Here is a 23285-nt window from a genome sequence, read left to right on the forward strand (position 1 = left end):
AATTATTAATCGGTTCATATATAAGTGTCTATTATTATGAACCGATATTATGCGCCGATCATACTACACACAAAGAAAATTTCATTAAAATTGAGCCAACGAAAATTTTGCATTGATATAACGAAATTTTTTCATTAATACAATGAAAATATTCGTTAATAGTACGAAACGTTACGTTGATTAACGGAAAATTCGTTATAATTACGAAAATTTTTTGACCAGGAGGAAAATTCTAGATTGTCCGTCATAATCATGCTACAGCCCTCAATAATGGCGCTATCGTCCTAAAATTTGGAACATATTTGTTTTTTTTTTTTTTTTGAAGATGGACTATATCGGGTTTTGGTATGGCCCCATATAAACCGATTTGCTTGTAATTCAAATCCTAGAGGTTTTTCAGGTCCACACCGCATGTGGTGTGTATCGGTCCAGGTTTTGGTATAAGCCCCAATTAGACCAATCTCTAGATTAGATTTACTTAATGTCTTTACAAACACGGACATTCCGTCCAGATAAACTTCCCTGCCCCAGCATATTGGTGAATAATTTCCGAATTTCCAAATGGAATAAAGTGATAGTTTTTCAGATATTTTTCCAGGCACGCTCCATCAAGAATAAAAACTGATAGACGCTGGAGCATCAGGCGAATAGAACATAATTGCAACTTATAAATCAACGTAAACCCTTTATGAAGACAATGTTCCTTTAAATTCAAAAAATGTTGGCAGGGTCAGGAAAACATTTTAAGGATTTTGATTAGATTAGGAATATATTCGTACCCTTGCATTCATCCTTTTGTACTTCTTCGTTTTAAGCAAAAACAATGGAAGATGAAGATGGGAAAATGGCAACGGAGGGTATCAAACCATTGACGGCGTTCGATGCAAACGTGTCGTTTATGATTTTTTTGTTCCACAAATTAAACTAAGAATAAAAAGAAATTTATATCAGGGAATGACGTAGAACAATCGGTCAAAAGTTTCTCATTATTATTTACACAAAGTTTAACATCATTTGTGAGTTTTTAACAAAAAATATTGCAAATTAAAAATGAACGAACGTGTATGTACCCTGCCAGCATTTCAAAGTTCCATTTCAACCTCATCGTTACCACAGACTCGTAAATGTCACTTCAACCATCATGAAAAGGTACATCAAAAAGTACATGCAAGTAATTTGCCATCCCTACTGTTAAAAAAGCCATTTTTTTTGTGAAACGCCAAGCGCAACCAGCTTATTATATTTTAATTAAATAAAAACGAAAATAAAGTTCTGAAAACATAGATTATACGCTTAAAATTGTGAAAGGTATATTGGTGAACAATTTGGTGATTTTCCAAATGGAATAAAGTGATTGTTTTTCAGATATTTTACAGACACGCTGCCTCCATGGAATAAAAACACTGGTTGATAGACGCAGCAACATGTAACTCGCTACTTGTAACTCAACATCATCATTAATGCCAAAAATTATGTTAAATGTAATGTGATAGTGGTATAAATGTTATATTTTTAAGAATTTGTAAATGTTTAATCAAATTAATAAATATCTAAACAAACGTGTTTTACTCGACCACAATGATTCTTTTACAACTATCTTAAAATGCACTTTTTCTGATTGTTTGGAGGGTCCCTTATTGGCGTCGTTCTAAATTGATCTATAAAGGCACCTAATAATTGCACTCATGCGAAACATTTTTGTAGTAACTTGGCGTGGTACAACTTCTCAATAGTGACGGCGCTTTTCCGACGAGTTTTTGATGTCGTATATGATTGTTTTCGACGTAGTGGGGATTCTCAAAAGAGTCCCCAAATTCAAAAAATGTTGGCAGGGTATCGAACACCGTAAATTCAACTTTTGGCATGACGTCGCCCATTTTCCAATCTTCCTTTTCTATTGTTTTTGGTTTTAAGTAACTTCTTAAAAATATCACGGCATCCAAATTTTTATCAGATAAACGCGATCTTGCCATATTGTCGACGGACCTTTTATTATTGCTTTTAATTTTATGTAGCACAAATTCCATTTCAAATTAACTCATCCCAATAAACACAAACGTTTTAAAAATGCTAAATTTAAACAAGTTTTCAAACATTTTTTCAAAGCATTAGGGTAATATTCAAGTTGAGAAATTGTTGAGAAAATCGCGTTCTCAACAAAAAGCAGACATTACCCTCAACAGTGAAATTCAACGCATTAGCAATAATATCTCAAGTGTTATCCTCAAATTGAAATGCATCGCTACTCAATAATTTGTCAAACAATTTGCGATGCGAGTCAAATTCAAAATTAACATCGTTGCAAATACTTTTCAACCTAAATTTGTATGAATAATATCCCCATTCAAATTGAAAGTCAAAGCCAAAATTCTATGAATTTTGTATAATTTATTCATTTTCATCAAAATAAAATATATAATAATACACTACACTACATAATACACTACAATACCAATTGATAAATAATAATCTTATTAAACATATCAACAAATAAGAACAAAAAAAAACAAAATTTTAAATATCTTAAACATTATTAGTAAACACTTTTGCATTGATAATTCGATTTCCTTCCTTTTGGTGTCATAAAACAGCATTGAAATTTATTAACATGCGGGCAATTTGAAATTAGGAACGTACTGGACCGCGTGTTAGAATTGATTTCCAGCAGAAGGAATTCACAAAATATCCATTTTAAACTGATAATAGCATATGAATTAAACTGACGATGTGATGCACATTTTCATCCAGAAGTTGTTGATTTCAACAATTTGTTGTTTTTAACAAACAAATTGTTGAAATCAAACAAATTGTTGAAAATGAGTGGCTTATCGACTTTTTCTTGTCGATAAGCCACTCATTTTTCATTGGTCAGCTTCTTATTGTTAGCAAGAATGTAGCATCCAAAGATTTTAGTTTTCTGCAAAGAGATTTAAATTTTGTGACTTCTCTAAAGTGTTGATTTAAGTTTTCATATTGACGTACCAATTATTATAAACTATTTGAAGCAGTTCCAGTTAATTGTCCACCATTTTTTCATCGGTCAGCTTTTTAATGTTTTCAAGAACGTATAATCCATAATTTTAGTTTTCTGCAAAGAGATATACATTTAGTGACTTCCTTAAGGTTTTATTTCATTTTTTTATTTTCACTTACCTGTTTTTATAAACTATTTGGTTATTTGTCTAAAATTTTCCATTTTTTTTATTTCTTGCAATTGACCACGAACTTCGTTGCACAAATAAGTATTGAAAACCACATGGTTTTTTCGTTGCATTTTAGGGTAGTGTTTTGTCAAAGTTTTCTCATATTATCTTCAACACCTTTTCAAAGATTTCGTCAACAATTTGGCAAATTGGAAGTAATTTGCAAACAATTTGAAGATGTATTGAAGATGAGCTATTTCAAGTCAAGTTGAATTTATGTTGAAAATTATATTTACCCTCAAACTGAAAAGTTGTTGCATTTGAAAAACGCTCATCCTGTGTTTATTGGGATACTTCAAATGACCTTATCATTTAGGTCGATTTTTTATGAAATTGTGCTTTTTTTGCTGTTTCCCTTGTGAATAGTTCCTTGTAAGTTTGGCATTACATCCCTATTTAACTATTGTGAATGATATATTGCGGTTTTTTCTTATCTGGCAATGCCTTACAGTTTGTTTACATTTTGGCTATGACGTTTTATGATTGCTGGATTGTTCAGCAAAATTAAATAAAATCAACAAGTCCGGATATGATTTTTAAGATCTTAGTATATATACTGCTTATAGTACCAGCAAAATTTGATTGCGGATGTAATAAACTAGACAGAGATGATAAAAAAGTGGAAAAGGAGAAATCACACAATGATGTAGAAGCAGATTCAAAAGTATGTCAACAAAAGGCAAAAACAAACAATAGACACTACCGGGATTATTATCCAGAACCAGATTATCCGGATATGTCACTTATACCGGGGGGAAAATATCTCATTGGTACCGACGATCCCCATTTTCCTGAAGACCATGAATCACCTGAACGATTAGTAGATATAAAGGATTTCTATATGGACAAGTATGAGGTATCTAATAAAAAATTTCGGGAATTTGTGAAAGCAACAAAGTACGTAACGGAAGCCGAAAAGTTCGGAGATAGTTTCCTTTTGAAGACATTATTAAGTGAAGAACAACAAAAGGAACTTGAAGACTTTAGAGTGGCTGCAGCTCCATGGTGGTTTAAAGTCAAAGGTGTATCGTGGCGTCATCCTCATGGTAGAGATAATAATCCAAAGGATTGGGAAGATCATCCGGTTGTACATGTATCGTGGAATGATGCAGTGGCCTATTGTAAATGGTCCGGAAAACGTTTACCTACCGAAGCTGAGTGGGAAGTTGCTTGTAGGGGAGGCAAGAAGCGAAAGCTTTTCCCATGGGGCAATAAACTTATGCCCAAAGAGGAACATTGGTAATAACGGTGGCTGTCAATTTGTCTTTGCCTTTCTAATTTTTTCTTATTTTAAAAGGCTAAACATTTGGCAAGGAGAGTTCCCCGATGGAAATACTAAAGAAGATGGTTATGAAACCACTTGTCCCGTTGATAAATTTCCTCAAAATATTTATGGACTTCACAACATTGTTGGTAATGTATGGGAATGGACACAAGATATGTGGACGAGGGATGACAATAGCCAAAATCCTAATTATGTGAAAAAGGGGGGATCATATCTTTGCCACAAATCCTATTGTTATCGCTATCGTTGCGCTGCACGTTCCCAGAACTCTGCCGATAGTTCTGCAGGTAATCTGGGTTTTCGATGCGCCAAGGATTCAGAATGAAGTTTAAATATTGAATAGACAAAATCCGTTGTGATAATCAAAATCATGTATCGTAACATATCCCTCTTGCATTTCAAACAATAATAATTCCTGTATATAATTTTCAATTCATATTTTGCTTTGCATACTCTGGATTAAATTGACTATTGTACTTTTGAACTACACGCGGTGTAGATGGAACATTGTCAGCCGGCTTTGTACTCTCTTTGGGAGCAAGCAATGCATCTTGCCTTGCTTTCTCCGCCAATTCTCGTCTTAGTCGTTCTTTTCTCATCTCTTCTAGTTTCAAACGTTTCTTCAACACATCCTCCTCGTCGAAACGTTCTTTTGATTTACTTTTCTTCTTCTTGTGATCTTTATGGCGTTTTTTATTCTTCTTCTTTTGGTGTTTTTTCTTTTCCTTTTTGTGTTTTTTATGTTTTCTTGAATCTTTACTAGAACTTTCATCAGATGTTTTGGTTAAAACTGGACTTGGACTTCTTTTACGTTTTGTGGGAGTGGTCTTTCCAATAGCCTTGGGCTCTGGTGGAAGGAGGGCATTTATTAATGTTAATGGATCATGGCTGTATTTGTTTTTAATGTCTTTTTCCACAATCTCTCTTTCCTCGCCTACATCCAAACGTTTGGGTGCAACTTCATACCAGCTTTTCAGACGTAATGCTTCATTTGTATCCTGCCCCAGATATGTCAAATAGCCGATTTGTTTTTCATATTTCTCCTGTTCGTCTTTCTTTTCCTTTTCCAAATCTTTGTTGGTAGTCTTTACATGTGTTTTATAATCGGCAAAAAGATTAACATGGCCACTTGATGTTGGGTCCTCTTCATTGGTAGAAAGTTTTATTTCATCATATGCACTAGCATCTGTGTGTTTTTCTGGTAGCCCTGAACGTTTACGAAGAAAGTTAATACGAGCTTCACTTTCCTTTGTGTGGTGAAAAATCGAAAAACATTCATATTTAGATCCAGTATATTCCCAAATATATATTCTTGAACATCCAAACATACCGCAAATTCCAACTTTTCCTGTTTCTTTTGTTCCTCTTCACGGGCCGCCGCTTCGTCCCTTCTTACACGGGCTATGTTGTCCTTAGTCCGGACGTGCCATCTCTTTTTGGGTAAAATATTCATTTCTAGTTTCTGTTCATTTACAAACCAAAGGACTATAAGAAATGTCTTCACTTTGCAAAATCTTTGATTTCATCGAATGTAAACAATGAAATATGGTGAACTGCATTACCACCATCATTAAAAACGTCAAATCAAAATCACAATGGTATATACAATTCACAATAAAAATATCCATCTCTGCTTGCATTTCTTATGGGCCGTTTAGACCATTAACCAAGATGTGTATGGACGTTTCAAGTCAATTCACAATGATTTTGTTTGCTGTGCGCACATTTTTTTTGTTGGGAAACGATAATCGCCGTTCGAATCAACCAATTTACATCAAAAATTTGCTTTAGTTTTTCGAAAAAGTATAAAACTATACCTCTTTGATACACATTATATGACAACGTTGTGGGTCATTGCCTAAAGCAACTTTTCATAAAGATTATATTATGTATTATTAATGAAAAATAATCGTAGAAAATGTCGATTTTAGCGGATAAAGCCCAGTATTTAGTTGGCATTATCACCCCAAATTGGCCATTTTTCTGCGGTTACTTTTCTTTAATAATTTATTTCACCGAAAATGAACATTTACATTTTTGCATGAAGTTATAATAATATTTGCAACAAGAAGATATAAATTTGTATGGCAAAACTGTATTATTGGCATGTAACAGGAATTTTCGCTAGAGCTGCATACCGGGCTTTAAAAGACCTTGTTACTTATTGTTTACACTTTCCTCCCATAATAAATATATTACTATATTTGCTAATGAAAATTCCGTGAGTAGTTGTTATCGATCGAAATTTTCCAGCGATATTATCTTTTTGAAAGAAATTTCTTAATGTGACAAAATCTCAAATGCCAAATATTCTCACCAAATTTAAAAAAGGCATTTTACACCGCCATACACATTTAGCAAATTTTCTTCCACCCAAACAAAACTATTTTGTTAAGGCAGAGGTATGCACCTCTAACGAAGTTTCCAATATCCATAAGAAATGATTCGCTATATTTGTTGCGCAAATTTCGTGGGCTTTGTTATCGAATCACGAATCACGAAAAATACCGTGACTCATGAAAAATATCGTGACTCACGAATAATTTTATCAGTAATTTACCTGAGGGACGTGTCTGAAACCATGAGCACGATTAAAATCGAGAGCGTAATTAAACTCTTAACATCCTAGGTGTCACTAAAATTGCAAATGAATTTAACTTTTAAGCGTTTATGTTGGAGAGGGGGATTATTTTCGTGAGCGTAATTCGTTACTCACGCACACTCACGAATATATTGTTTTCGTGACTCACGCTCACGCACGACTCAAGCCGTTGACATGAGCGTGACTCACGCGTCACGAAAATTTTCGTGAGTCACAAAAATTTGGTGTCACGTGCACACCTCTAATGGCAAACCCTGCCACAAGAAATTTCGCAAGAGCTGCATGCCTTATTATCGACCGTTAACATTTTTCTCCCAATGAGATTTCCGCTAGAGGTGCATACCGGGCTATTGAGAAGGAGCATCTATAATAAATTATGAATATACAAGTCAAAGTAACAGCAAATTTTTAAAATCATTGTTCATAAGAATATATCATGTTACCGATAAATATTTATTTTTTTATTTAAAAACAGTTTTATCGTCCTAAAATTAGGTTTTATACTAAAATCATCTTTGATAGGGTTTGGTACTAAGAACCAAAAATACCTAAAAGCTGCTAAATGCGATCAGCAAACATTTTGTTTGCAGTTGTGACTTAATTTAAGAAAAATGCCTTACCTTTTTTTCAGCCGCACCAGAACGTGTTTTAGTGTGAGTTCATCAGATTTTTTTTCTGTTTTACCAGATTTTTAGCGAGTATAATATAAAAAAATAAAATTTTTTTCATGTACATTTGATGACATCTGACTTTTCTTATGTATTTTGATCTGCTGATTTCAAAAAAAAATCTATACGTCCATGAAGAGAAACAAAATTTTGTAATTCAGCAGATCAAAATACCTAACAAAAGTCACCTCTCATCAAATGCACATTTTCAGTGTAAACTAGCGTAATAGACAATTAAAAATGTTTCCATAATTTTTCCTCAGAAACTTTACCTGCATTTTATTCGTAACAAATCCGTGGCCGAAATGAAAATTTTAGAAATTCAATAAATACCCAAGACGGCATTTTTTTAATTACTTCTTATCGCGATTAAACTTAACATTTCTTTATTACAAGTACAGTTATTCGAAAGGAAAAAGGAAGATTAAGAAATACAAATTCCTATAATACACATTTAAGGATATATAGAACAACTGAATTACGAAATGTTGTAAGTTGAACGGTTATTTTTATTTTTTGTTAAAGCCCGATACTAAGTAGAAACAAAAATTGCAAGTACAATAAAGATGGCGAGGTTTCTTTGCAAAATCTAACATAACTTTGTGAAATTTATTTTCTATTAGTGGTTCAAATATGTAACCAATTCATAAACATTTCTTTCCTTAAAATAACATAGGAAAAATAGCCGTGGAAATTGTCGATTTTCAACTGTGAAACACGAACTTAGTACCCACCTTTAGATTTAGGCTGGTCAGTGTACGGATCTAAATAAAAGTCAAAATCGAAATAAAACGCCTTAGGTTAGGTAACGTTAGGTGGCAGCCCGATGTATCAGGCTCACTTAGACTATACAGTCCATTGTGATACCACATTGGTGAACTTCTCTTTTATCACTGAGTGCTGCCCGATTCCATGTTAAACTCAATGACAAGGGACCTCCTTTTTATAGCCGGGTCCGAACGGCGTTCCACATTGCAGTGAAACCACTTAGAGAAGCTTTAAAACCCTCAGAAATGTCACCAGCATTACTGAGGTGGGATAATCCACCGATGAAAAACTTTTTGATGTTCGGCCGAAGCAGGAATCGAACCCACGACCTTGTGTATGCAAGGCGGGCATGCTAACCATTGTACCACGGTGGCTCCCTAAAACGCCTTAAGAGTTAATAGGTTTATTGATGGGTCTAAAATAATGTCGGATACCACTCGTGCCAAAAATAATCTACTAAAATTTGAAGACAATTTTATCAAAAATTTGCCAAAAATTTACCAAATTTAAAAAATCTTATTTTGAAATTTTTGAAGTTAGTATGAAAAAAAAAATGTTTTTTTTTCTTCGAAAGAAACACTTTATTCAATACAATTTTTGAGTATATCCCTTGAATTGTAAGTATGTCGAATTTTAAAAGTTTTAACGATTTTAGCTTCAACCAACAAGAGAAAGTTACTACTTCTACAAAAAAAAAACAAGCAGGAAAGTCTAAAGTCGGGCGGGGCCGACTATATTATACCCTGCACCACTTTGTAGATCTAAATTTTCGATACTATATCACATCCGTCAAATGTGTTGGGTGCTATATATAAAGGTTTGTCCCAAATACATATGTTACATTTAAATATCTCTCGGTCTGGACAGAATTTGATAGACTTCCACAAAATATATAAATTCAAAATTTAAGTCGGCTAATGCACTGGGTAGAACACAATGTTAGTAAAAAAATATGGGAAACGTTTAAATCTGAAGCAATTTTAAGGAAACTTCGCAAAAGTTGTTTTTATGATTTTTCGCTCGATATATATGTATTTGAAGTTTAGGAAAATTAGTCATTTTTACAATTTTTCGACTAAGCAGTGGCGATTTAACCAGGAAAATTTTGGTATTTTGACCATTTTAGTCGAAATCAGAAAAAAATATATATGGAGCTATATCTAAATCTGAACCGATGTCAACCAAATTTGTCACGCATAGCTACAATGCTAATTCTATTCCCTGTGGAAAATTTCAACTAAATCGGAGTTAAAAATTGGCCTCTATGGTCATATGAGTGTAAATCGGGCGAACGATATATATGGGAGATATATCCAAATCTGAACCGATTTCAACCAAATTTGGCACGCATAGTTACAATGCTAATTCTACTCCCTATGCAAAATTTCAACTAAATCGGAGCAAAAAAATTGGCCTCTGTGGGCAAATAAGTGTAAATCGGGCGAAAGCTATATATGGGAGCTATATCTAAATCTGAACCGATTTGGCTGATATTTGGCAAGTTTTTCGAGACTCATAAAATATACGAATGTACGGAATTTGAGGAAGATCGGTTGATATACACGCCAATTATGACCAGATCGGTGAAAAATATATATGGCAGCTATATCTAAATCTGAACCGATTTTTTTCCAAAATCAATAGGGATCGTCTTTGAGCCGAAGCAGGACTCTATACCAAGTTTAGGACAATCGGACTAAAACTGCGAGCTGTACTTTGCACACAAAAATACATCAACAGACAGACAGACAGACAGACGGACATCGCTAAATCGACTCAGAATTTAATTCTGAGCCGATCCGTATACTAAAAGGTTGGTCTATGATTACTCCTTCTTGGCGTTACATACAAATGCACAAACTTATTATACCCTGTACCACAGTAGTGGTGAAGGGTATAAAAATGGAACTTACAATGGACTTTGGTAGTCAAAATTTTATTTCTATAGAAAATATTGTCAAAATTTTATTTGTATAGAAAATTTTATTTCTATAGAAAATTTTGTCAAAATTTTATTTCTATAGAAAATTTTGTCAAAATTTTATTTCTATAGAGAATTTTGTTAATTTTTTTTATTGTTGTTGTTTTTTTTTTTGATTTCAGCTTAAAACCATGCATTGACTAAACTACAAGTGTAGCTTAACCAACAGAGGAAAAGAATGTTTGTCAAATTTATTTGGGCAAAACTCTATAGACTGCAAGATGGTTGAATGGACGCACGTTTCGGAATTACCACATTCCTCATCAGCATTCTCTGCTTGCAGCAAAACTATCAACCAATTATCAGAATAAATTCTGATAGTTCACTAAACCCAAAGTGAAGCACACTTGAACCTTCCGAAAAAAGGTTTATGATAGTCGGCTTTTGCCGAAATAAATCTTTGTCCAAACATCTCTCTTTTCCTTTGCCAATGTCATACGAGGGCAGTTCGGAAACTTCTTAGCCTAGCACAAAAAGCGAAATAGGTGTTCAAAAAAGACGCATCCGCAATTTTTTTTCAATGGAAAAATTAGAAATGCGTGCTGTCATTAAATATTTACATAAAAAAGGTTTATCGGGACAAGAAATTCATAATGATATGGTGAATGTGTTAGGTGAAAGTGCTCCTCCATATGCAACAGTAAAAAATGTTGAAGTTATTAATGTAGTGTTATGTTATGTTATTATTACTAAATTGCACTTAATTATATGGTTTGTTAAAGAAATCATGTAGGCACTTATTTTTAGTATATTCAACTTCAATTTCTATTTTTCACTTCAATAAAATACGTCTACTGTAAAAGGTTATGGGCCCAGACAGTTGTTTGGAGACAAAAATAATAGTATACATTTTTTAAAAAAAAAAAAAAGAAAAACGGATATATATTGAGGTGCATTACAAGCTGCCATGGATTTTTCAAAGGCCTTAAAGCCGTTACAAAAGGAAGCGGACTGGCCGATGTGGAAAAGAAAAATTCGAGATATTCTCGACTACCACGAAGGAGCTTTAGATGTGATAGATCGAGAGTTATTGAAGCCTATGCCGTTGGCAGAGGATGCAACAGCGGAGCATAAAAGAATTTTTAAATCCGCATCGGATACGTATAGAAAAGCTAATAGCTACGCAAAATCGTTATTGGTGAGTGCAGTAAGTGATGAGATTTATGAGAAAATTATGGATCAAGAATCTGCAGCTGACACTTGGGATGCGTTAAAGCTACAGTTTGAAGCTCAATCCAAAGATCAGGTATTTAAAATTTGCATAGATTTTTTCCAATTTAATTGGAACCCAAGACAGGATGTTTCAACGCATATTGCAAAGTTGAAGACATTATGGATGGAGCTGAATAACGGCTTGAGGGCTAGAGAACAAAATGTTTTGCCAGATTTGCTCCTTATATGTAAAATTTTGCAAATTTTGCCCAGCCAATTCGAAACATTTAAATCCAGCTGGATGATGTTGTCAACGAATGAACTATGTATGTTCCAACGTAATTTTGGAAAATACGAAGAAAAGAAGGTGAGTGAAGAAGCTTTAGTAGCAAGATATTCAAAGTTCAAGAAGCCAGAAGAATCTCGTAATTCAACCAAAAAATCGGATACGTGTAACTATTGCAAAAAGAAAGGTCACTGGGTTCGTGATTGTCGCAAATGGTTACGTGAAAAATCAAAAGCAGGGGAAGAAAAAGTACGTGAATCTAAATTTCCATATAGACAAGCTGTTGGTGGTCTTATGTACTTAATGCTGGGTAGTAGACCTGACTTGGCATACAGCATCGGATTTTTATCAAGAACTTTGGAAAACCCATCCTCTGAAGATGTAATGCGTGTGAAAAGAGTTTTCAGATATATCGCTGGTACGTTGAGCTACGGTATCGCATATGACGCCAAAAACAATCCAAAGCTGGAATGTTTCAGTGATGCTGATTTCGGCGGATGTATGAAAACTGGTAGATCAACCTCTGGAGTGGTAATTAAATTTGCTGGTGGTGTAGTGTCTTGGCTCAGCCAAAGATAGTCAATGGTAGCAACGTCAACAACGGAAGCTGAGATAGTTGCGGCAACAGAAGCAACAAAAGAAATAATTTGGTTAAGTCGTTTGTATGCTGAAACAATTAATTATAAAGAAGTTCCTATATTACAAGTGGATAACTCAGCTGCTGTTAGGCTTGCTCAAAATCCAGAATTTCACCGACGAACAAAACATATTGCCATCAAAAATTTCTTTGTGCGAGAACAGGTAGTTTGCAGAAAACTAGAAGTCAAACAAATCGCGACACAAGAACAACTTGCGGATATTATGACTAAACCATTGCAACCCTTGAGGCTTAAATATCTTCGCGAAAAATTGGGAATCCAGAATACTAACATCACATAACAAGGGGAAGTGTTGAAGTTATTAATGTAGTGTTATGTTACGTTATTATTACTAAATTGCACTTAATTATAGGGTTTGTTAAAGATATCATGTAGGCACTTATTTTTAGTATATTCAACTTCAATTTCTATTTTTCACTTCAATAAAATACGTCTACTGTAAAAAAAATTGGGTTGCTGAATTTATACGTGGTCGTACAAGCATTGAAGATGAACCACGTAGTGGACGTCAAAAACAGCAACAACAACAGAAATTGTAGTCAAAGTGCATGATATGGTATTAAATGATCGACGAATAAAAGTGCGTGAAATTGCTAATATCATGGGCATCTCAAATGATCGAGTCCATTTAATTTTGCATGAAGAACTACAGATGAAAAAGCAAGATGGGTGCCGCATTTGTTAAATGTGAGTATTAAGTTCGAGTTTAGCCGCTAATTTTCACTAAAGTGAAAACTAAATTAGTAAAAAAGTTATAAAATTATACATATTTGTTGCAGATTTCATTATAACTTGATGGGGAATATCCCAAAGCAAATTTGCACAAAGTTTGTATTCCTTAAAATTGATTATTAAGGAAAAGTTATTGTGAAAAAATGACGATTTTAGCGGGTAAACTCGAACTTAATATCCACCTTTACAGTTGATCAAAAACGCATAAGAATGAACATTTCTAAAGTTGTTTGGATCGTTTTAAGCGAAATAAAATGGATTTTAAGCGTCGTTTCATAACTGGTGATGAGACATGGATCCGCCACTATACTCCAGAGACAAAAGAACAATCCAAATAATGGACTGAAGCTGGAGGAAATGCCCCAAAGAAGGCAAAAACAATTCAATCGGCTGGTAAGGTTATGACAACGGTTTTTTTGGACTTCAAAGGTATTTTATTGATTCAGTATCTGCAAAAGGGTAAAACAATAAATTCAGAGTACTACTGCAACCTTTTGGATCAATTAAATGTACAAATTCAAGAAAAAGGTACTGACTTACAACACAAAAAAAAATAGTTTTTCATCAAGACAACTCACCAGCGCACAAGAGTGTTTTAACAATGGCTAAAATCAACGAATTAAAGTACGAGTTGCTTGACCACCCACCTTATTCTCCTGATTTAGCTCCCAGTGACTTTTACTTGTTCCCAAATCTAAAAAAAATCCTTGCTGGCAAGCGGTTTACCTCGAATGAAGATGCAATTACAGTTGTAAACCACTATTTTGAAGACCTTGAGGAAAACTATTTTAATCAAGGGATAGAATTGCTAGAAAAGCGTTGCACTAAGTGTATTGAAGTTTCAAGAGATTATATTGGAAAATAAAAATATTTTTGAAAAACTAACTATTCTCTTTCATTGATAGGCTAAGAAGTTTCCGAACCGCCCTCGTATTTTGTCAAAATTTTGTTTCTAAGATTTTTTTAAATTTTATTTCTATAGAAAATTCTGTCAAAATTTTATTTCTATAGAAATTTTTTTCGAAATATTATTTCTATACAAAATCTTTTAAAAATTTTATTTCTATAGAAAATTTTGTCAAAATTTTATTTCTATAGAAAATTTTGTCAAAATTTTATTTCTATAGAAAATTTTGTCAAAATTTTATTTCTATAGAAAATTTTGTCAAAATTTTATTTCTATATGAAATTAATATACCTGGAGAGTAATATTGTGACAAATCTACCAAATTATCAAGAATTCTACCAAACAGTAAAAATCGACCATTTATGGTAGAATTCTACAAATTGTGGCAACCGTGTTCACAATACATAAAATCTTTTAGAGGAGTTTTGAAACTCTCAGATATGTCATTATTGGAAGGGGATAACCCCGACCACTGAAAAACCTTTTGGGATTGAAACCATGACGGTTTGCTTGCAAGGCAGTGGCACCCAAGAACGTACACGTATCAGCATTTCGAATATTTTCTTTTATATCTTACGATCCTGTGTTTTACACAAGATGTCCAAAAGCCGGAAAAATACATACGACTTATAGATGTTTTCAAACCCTTCCTCAAGAGTTGAAATGTTTAAAAAATGAATATTGTATTTTTCTAAATTTGAGATTTTTGAAATTTAGAAAAACTTCCCATTTCCCTGTGAAATCAACTCCCGCGACAATTGCTATCAATCTGTCCAAACTTGTTCAATGTTGTAAAGCCAATGGTAATAGACAATAAAATTTTTTTGAGACGTTTTGTGGGTTCGTTTGTTTTACTATGTTAACAATAACAAAATATATTTATATATTTAAATTTTCTGATTTTCTTTAATGTATAAAAATATAAGCGTTTAGCATTAAAATAAGTTTGTTTTTGTTGTTGTGGATTTGTGGATGTTGCTATAGGTTTGTTTGCTTTGCTGCTCTCAGTAGTTTAATGTTGTTTTTTTGTAGATTTTTTTTTTCAAAATTTTTATTCATTTTGCTTTATTTATAGTTTTATATATTTTTTTGCTTTCTTTGTTATTATAAAATAAAATTACGCTTTAAATTTATATTAATTATACAATGGAAATTAAAATAAACATTAACAAAAAAAATGCGTAAATATTAATTTTATTTTATTGATGTTGATTTTTTTCCTTTTAAATTAGATTATATTTTATTTTCTTTATTAAATACAGTGTAAAACTAATTATTGTTCTCTTGAAAAGAAACCAAACATAACTGTTGTTTAAAAAAGAAACTTCAAAAAAAATTAACAAAAAATTTTACAAAATCGTGGTAATACATATGAGTGGAAATTTACAAATTCAGGGCAAAAAATAACTGCAAAATCAACATTTCCATAAAAAATAAAAAAAGCTAGAGAGAGAGGAGAAAAGAAATTCCAATAGAAAAGTTATTAAAAATAGGAAAACAAAGGAGCCGCATTAAAAATTAATTAAAAAATGTGTTTAATTTTTACATAGCAAGTTTATAATGATAATATTGGATAAAGAAGAATTACAAAATAATTTTGATTCATTTACAAAGTGTGACTCTAAATATTTTATATGGGCGTTTGTTTGTTTTTTTATGTTACATTTTATCCATAGTGTTTTTTCAAAAAACATATGTATTTATATGTATGCTGCTGAGTGAGTTGAATGTATATAGAATTTTTGCATTACTATTTTTCAATTAATTAGTTTTATAAAAAAAAAAATATTTTACACTGTAGATTTTCTTGATTTATTTTACTTTTTTATCTTTTTTTCTTAGGACTTTCTGTGATAATTATATATGACTTATTTTTTTTTTATTTTATTTGTTTTGATAAAAATTACAAATATTTGAATTGTTTTGTAAATTTGAAAACCTGAATTTTATGAGAAATTTTATAAACTTTGTTACACTTTCCTATTACTCAGTTGATCTTATTTTTGTGAATATAGACTATTAATTTTTTTATTTTAAATATATTTATTTTAGTTTTATTTTCTTACTTTTTCAGACTATAGTGTTTACATTCCTTTTTTTGTTTAATATATTTTCTGTAACTTTTGTTTATTGTTTTTTTCGCTTTATTATTTAAAAAAACATATTTCAGCTAATCAGTTTATATGTAATTAATAATAATTACTATAATAAGAGCAAAAAAAACAAATCATATAAAACTTTAAAAATGTTACAATATTTTTGCTTTGTTTTTTTTTTTTGACAATTCTTTTTTATAATTTCAAATTATAAATACCTAAAGAATGTTTTGATAGAATTGAAAAAAAAAAATACAATATATTTGGTGCTAAAAAAAGTGAAAGTGATTGAATTGTAAAAATTGGCTTTCGTTGAAAGGATAAAATCGGGGAAGTAAGGGCGGTATAGGAGGCTAAAGGAAGGTAATTAACATTTTATTATGTTTTTTTTTTCTTTCTTTGTTTGCTTGTTTGTTTTATCTTTAAAGGATTGTGTACAAATATTGTAAATGGTTTACTGTGTTTTTGTTTTTTTTACTATCTAAAATTAAACGAAATCATTAAATAAATCAATAAGACCTTCGGATTGACCCAATGAGAAATTGTAATAACCATCCAATGGTGGTTCAATGGGCAACAGTGGTGGCAAGTCTTCAAAATCTGCAAAGAAGAAAAGAAAAAAAAATAATTACTAAATTTAAATTGTTTTAAATGTTTAGTAATAATAAAAATCAATAAAAGTGTCTGATACTCTTCCATAAAAAATGATCACGGTCAATTAATTTTTTTTTAGATTTTATTTAATATTGTGCTTAGAAATTCATGCCAGAGCTGAATCTCATGGTGCTACAAACTTTCAAATACAAAATTTTATACACTACAAAAACATACCTATGGTGTTTTTTGTGGTGTGTGCCATGCAGACCCACGAGAATTCAGTTCCAAAATGAATTTGTTCTATATATTTTCCTCTATATTTTTTCATTTGCATGTGCAATTTTATACGAGATGGATGAGATTTAAATGATGATGTTGCGTGTGTTTTGTTTTATTAAAAAAATCACTTTTTCACAATATGTTAATAAAGTTTTTAAAAAATGGGGATCTCTTTTGTTTTGTTGTTGAAATTGCAGAATGTTAAAGTGGATATAAATAGAATTAAAAAAAAAAAAAAAATTAAATAAAATAATATCATTGTAACAAGGTTGATATAAAACCCTACACTCATCGAACAAACTCTGCTAATAAGTGAAAATACCGACTAAACCAGACGAATTACTTTTTTTAACAATTTTTTACAGCAACAAATCTGACATTGCTGCCAAAACATCTAGTTTTCAGAAAAGCTTTTAACGTCTGTCGTCTTTAATCGATAATCGACGTTAATTCCTGAACAAGGGCGATGTCAACCACAACGATTACTTCTTGTACCAACTATCGTTTAAAGTTCGTGAAGGAAAAAAAATAATCTAGACCTCCTTTATATAACCGATTCCGAACATCGTTTCACATTATGGTGAAACCACTTAGAGAAACATTTGGGCTGTTTTCTTTTAGCACTGGATATGCTAAGCCGTTCAGGACTAAAAGAAAACAGAGTACTCGTTTATCCAGGACATCTCCACAAATAGGCAACACTGTCATCAGCTGTTTAAAAACAATCACAGAAAAGAAGTGAAATCTTGCATTTTTAATGTATGAAATGCTCCAATTAGTAATAAATATTTACTGCTGCGATTATTTATGACACTGTATCACTTTGAATTTCATGTTTTTCGATAAAATAGTCAAAATAAATTGCTATTGTGAATCGAAGAATCACTTGATCCAAATACAATCTGGAAACATCGGCGCGACTTGCACTGATGAGATGTTCTGGATAGAACACCAGTGCAACGATGTTCTGGATAGCTTATACTAATGTTGCATCAAGTGCAAAAAGGAAACAACACTTGAAAATGTCACAATAGTGAGAGGGGATAATTCACAGTTGACAAATTTTTTGGTATTCGGTCGAAACTGAGATTGACCCATGACAAAAAAATATAACAACAAACAAAGACTTCTCTTTTTAGCAGACTTTTTTCTATGAATGTATCAATATATTTGTGATCATAAGATGCGAATTCGGCACCTCGGCTCAGTGTTGCCAGTATTGGGGATTTTTCCCCAAATTGACGATATTTTTTCGTTGTAAGGGAAGAAATTTTTGAATTGATTTGGTGGGGAATTTCCATAAATTTGGGGAATTTTATGGGGATTTTTTTCGAAATCGGTACAGTGTAATAAATCATATTAAAACAGAAGTTCAACGAATCGTCAATAGGGCTGTTTTCTTTTAGCACTGGATGTACTAAACCGTGAAGGACTAAAAGAAAACAGAGTACTCGTTTATCCAGGACATCTCCAAAAATACGCAACACTGTCATCAGCTGTTTAAAAACAATCACAGAAAAGAAGTGAAATCTTGCATTTTTAATGTATGAAATGCTCAAATTAGTAATAAATATTTACTGCTGCGATTATTTATGACACTGTACCACTTTGAATTTCTTGTTTTTCGATAAATTAGTCACAATAAAGTACTATTGTGAATCGAAGAAGCGTCACTTTATAAAAATACAATCTGGCAACATCGGCGCGACTTGCACTGATGAGATGTTCTGGATAGAACACCAGTGCAACGGTGTTCTGGATAGCTCATACAAATGTTGCATCCAGTGCTAAAAGAAAACAGCCCTAATATTGGAAAAAGAAAACTTTGCTCTTCATTCCTGGTATACAAAAAGGTGCAAATGAAGCTGCTGGACTAGAAACGGAGCCAGGACTTTGTCTTGGAGGCCTAAGCGTTAATTTATAATTTTACTTAGCTTTTGGAAGGCACCTTTTTAAAAATGAAATTATTTATTAAACAATCAGTGATGAACTTGAGTACTTGGAAGTAAATTTTCGTTCATAAACACACGGTGATCGAACAAATGGGAGATATTAATTTTTCGAACAATTGGAAGACGATCAAGGGTCTGCTGGGAGTCACCGTGGTGCAATGGTTAGCATGCCCGCCTTGCATTCACAAGGTCGCGGGTTCGATTCCTGCTTCGACCGAACACCAAAAAGTTTTTCAGCGGTGGATTATCCCACCTCAGTAATGCTGGGAGCCACCGAGGTGCAATGGTTAGCATGACCGCCTTGCATGCACAAGGTCGTGGGTTCGATTCCTGCTTCGACCGAACACCAAAAAGTTTTTCAGCGGTGGATTATCCCACCTCATTTCTGAGGTTTCAAAGCTTCTCTAAGTAGTTTCACTGCAATGTGGAACGCCGTTCGGACTCGGCTATAAAAAGGAGGTCCCTTGTCATTGAGCTTAACATGGAATCGGACAGCACTCAGTGATAAGAGAGAAGTTCACCAATGTGGTATCACAATGGACTGAATAGTCTAAGTGAGCCCGATACATCGGGCTGCCACCTAACCTAAGGGTCTGCTGGGAGCCACCGTGGTGCAATGGTTAGCATGCCCGCCTTGCATACACAAGGTCGTGGGTTCGATTCCTGCTTCGACCGAACACCAAAAAGTTTTTCAGCGGTGGATTATCCCACTTCAGTAATGCTGGTGACATTTCTGAGGGTTTCAAAGCTTCTCTAAGTGGTTTCACTGCAATGTGGAACGCCGTTCGGACTCGGCTATAAAAAGGAGGTCCCTTGTCATTGAGCTTAACATGGAATCGGACAGTACTCAGTGATAAGAGAGAAGTTCACCAATGTGGTATCACAATGGACTGAATAGTCTAAGTGAGCCCGATACATCGGGCTGCCACCTACTAAGGGTCTGCTGGGAGCCACCGAGGTGCAATGGTTAGCATGACCGCCTTGCATACACAAGGTCGTGGGTTCGATTCCTGCTTCGACCGAACACCAAAAAGTTTTTCAGCGGTGGATTATCCCACCTCAGTAATGCTGGTGACATTTCTGAGGTTTCGAGGCTTCTCTAAGTAGTTTCACTGCAATGTGGAACAGCGTTCGGACTCGGCTATAAAAATATATGGAATATATATAGGCAAGATGACAGCTATGTTCATAATACGGTTAAAAAGTTCGTTAGTTAACGGAGCACTAACGGAGCTTCATGAAAATGGGGGTTAATATGTTTTTATTTGTTTCATAAAAACTTGTCAACAATTGGAATTTCAATATAAATTGGGAATTTTTGGGGACGAAAGTGTTCTAATTTGGGGACAAGGGCCTGAAAAATACTGGCATCACTGCCTCGGCTCTCTCGACCAAAAGCATTGGGCTTCAAAGCTATAGTTCCCCACCTGATCATCCGGCCAATGTCGGATTTATTTCTAGAGCTTAAACATTTTTTTTCAAGTTTTTGAGCACGTTCGTCACTTCAACCCATTTATTAATTATTTAACCCTCTAATTGCCAGCTGATTAAATATTCCATGTTAACGACACAAAAGCAAGAAAACTAAACAAGAAAATTTTATACGGTAAAATTCAGTATATGCTGCAAAGCCTAAGTTTTCTTTTTATTTTAACCATTTTTGTTGTGTTTTACTAAAAGCTTCCTGGTTTAACGAAGCCCACCTAAAGGCGGGATTGGGCATTAGAGAGTTAATTTATTTAACGAAAATTTTGTCTGTTATTACAGTTTGTACATATTCACAAGAGGCGTTTTTCGAATCACAAAAACATTTTATACTTATATAAAAAGACTGAAAATGGACGTCGCAAATTGAAATAATAATTATTATATTAATTATTATTATTAATAATAATTATTATTAATAAATTTTTAAACGTTGTCTGAATTTAGCAGCAGATGATATATTTGCACATTTTGCATTTCCTCTCGATAAATCGGTTTTGTGTTTAATTTAAGTCCGTCTCGCCTTGGCTTTCTAGTACTAAAAGAAAATAGGCCTATTTACACAATTCTTTCTATCCAGTTTGAGGCAAAAACTGTTCTATTATACATACAGTGGAAATTTTCAAATTTGATTGAGCTTCAAGCACCTATTTAAATTTAAATTTAAATTTTTTGTAGAATATCTTGATAAAATTATGTCAAAATTCCTAGAATTACTATTTCAAAATTTTATCATTTTAATTTAAAATTGAAAGTTTTTTGTTAAAGCAAATTTCTGGTTATTTGGATTTTGTGGAATTAAGTGGAAAATATATGAAAATGGAAGAAAGCCAAAATGTGAACAAATTAAAAAAACCATTCACAACAAGACCTTGTAAAATGAAATGTGTCTATTCGCATTACCCGAAATATGACAACAAACAAAACGCAGATGAAAATACCAAATTAGATGATACAGAATATGAACATACGCTATATATATCAGATACTCATGGTAGAATTATGCAACAAATACCCTTTCGTGAAAGTGATTATATAAAAGCATATAATTATGCAAAAAAATCGAATTAAATTCATATAAAATTAATAAATAATCGACATTGAAAACAAAAAAAAAAACGTGGCATGATATTTCTACTAATTATTCACGAAATCATTTAAATGGTAGAAAGGCCAACTATTGGAAGGAAACCTCTCCATACAATTACTAGCAATAGAAATGCTAGGAAACTATACCAAAGACAATTAGCCCAATTTTGAATATTCCCTAGGGAATGTGTTCCCTGGGAATTAATTTTCCCCGGGAATAAAATCCTCCTATTCTAAACAGTAGGGGAAGGGAATAACATGGGAGCAATAATTTAAAGTATTCGAAGTCAGCTGTTTTACTTCAACTGTTTTATTTTAATAAATTTTTAATATTAAAATTTTGAATTGAAATTGTATTAAATTGATGTAAAAGTTGAGTTAAACGCGAAAAACGCCAAAAATGTTTAGTGCCGTGTTTATGGTAGTAGCTGAGGAGAGGCGTATCAACGTAACAAGGTCTAAAGGATAGAAAGAAGAAAGCTACGCGATGCCATTAACCAACTTGAGTTGCCTGAAACGTTGTAACTACATACTTGTACATGTAGAAGTTGTTACTTAGTTCATGGGACTTATAGGGTTAAAGTGGCAGCCCGATTTGATTCGGACTCACTTAGACCATTCAGTCCATTGTGATACAATATTATAGGGTAAATAATCCAGCCTTCAAATACCTGTTGGATGTGTTAGCAGCCCACATTCCACCTCAACCCAAGTCTTTTGGATTATCTCCACTAGTGAGATTAGGTGCTACGCTTCTTTGTCGAAGGTGGCTACCAAAAAGGGCGTAGGAAAAGATCGAGACATATCTGTGGCCCAGAGTAGCCTGAAAAATAAATAACACCTATGCCCGATCAAAACGGAAGAAGAAAACTAGTAAATTTCTTCAGCTTTTTACGCCACGCGGGACACATGTTCGCATTATTGCTCGTTTAAGAAACAAGCACCTACATTAAAACAGGAAGGGATATTATAGTTTAAATGTAAAACCTTTATTTTCTATATAAAATAATTTTTAAAATATGTACAGATCTGTGACGATGAGATGAGCATTCGGTAGTTGGATGCATCCCATCATCAATTTTAATTTAAGGTTTTTGACCGGAAATTTCAGAGAAATGATGCATTTTGGTTACAACTCCCTTGATTTTTATGGGGAAATTATTCCCAAAAAATGTCTTCGTTTTTTTTCCTATTTATTGTCATTTGTAATACTAATTTTTCCTCAAGGGAAAAATTTACCATTTTCAAAGTTGGTTTAGAATAAGGGAATAAAGAAAAATTCCCCAGGGAGATTTTGTTTAGAATAGGGGAACAGGGAAGAGGGAAAAAATTCCCAGAGAGTTGTTATTGAGAACTGGGCTAAATAAACTCTAGGAAGATAGGAAATTGGCTTGCGTCATACCAAATGATGCATTTACCATGTTAGTTCCATACATGTTTGTATTTTTTGTTATTTGTTTTTAATTTTTATTTTTTAAATGAAAAACTTAATTTTCTTAATGAAACAATGTTACATTTTAGGCAACACCAAAAAAAATTACATT

The 23285-nt window shown here is 32.9% G+C and overlaps 3 protein-coding genes and 1 long non-coding RNA gene across 5 annotated transcripts in view; 2 read left to right on the forward strand and 2 right to left on the reverse strand.

Annotated features, from left to right (window-relative positions):
- The first annotated feature begins 1075 nt into the window (after positions 1 to 1075).
- LOC142239070 (uncharacterized) lies at positions 1076 to 1579 on the forward strand. Its single transcript, XR_012722910.1, has 2 exons — positions 1076 to 1308; positions 1366 to 1579. It is a non-coding gene; the product is annotated as an uncharacterized LOC142239070 (long non-coding RNA).
- A 2080-nt stretch (positions 1580 to 3659) lies between these two features.
- LOC142221166 (formylglycine-generating enzyme) lies at positions 3660 to 4924 on the forward strand. Its single transcript, XM_075290747.1, has 2 exons — positions 3660 to 4442; positions 4501 to 4924. The coding sequence occupies exons 1-2, from the start codon at positions 3733 to 3735 to the stop codon at positions 4811 to 4813; spliced, it is 1023 nt and encodes a 340-aa protein (XP_075146862.1). The 5' UTR covers positions 3660 to 3732; the 3' UTR covers positions 4814 to 4924.
- On the reverse strand, positions 4842 to 6045 carry LOC142221167 (uncharacterized). Its single transcript, XM_075290748.1, has 2 exons — positions 5819 to 6045; positions 4842 to 5735 (listed from the first exon to the last, which is right to left on the reverse strand). Exons 1-2 carry the CDS (start codon positions 5939 to 5941, stop codon positions 4917 to 4919), a joined length of 942 nt encoding a protein of 313 aa, XP_075146863.1. The 5' UTR covers positions 5942 to 6045; the 3' UTR covers positions 4842 to 4916.
- Positions 6046 to 15084: 9039 nt separating this feature from the next.
- Positions 15085 to 23285, reverse strand: part of E2f1 (E2F transcription factor 1) — a 228049-nt gene continuing 219848 nt past the window's right edge. For both annotated transcript variants that reach the window (XM_075290749.1, XM_075290750.1), the window contains one exon: positions 15085 to 16939. In XM_075290749.1, the coding sequence (XP_075146864.1) occupies positions 16827 to 16939 (113 nt within the window). In that variant the 3' untranslated portion in view covers positions 15085 to 16826. The remainder of the gene's footprint in view (positions 16940 to 23285) is intronic.

Source organism: Haematobia irritans, chromosome 1 (genome assembly GCF_050003625.1).
Source record: "Haematobia irritans isolate KBUSLIRL chromosome 1, ASM5000362v1, whole genome shotgun sequence".
NCBI lineage: Eukaryota > Metazoa > Arthropoda > Insecta > Diptera > Muscidae > Haematobia > Haematobia irritans.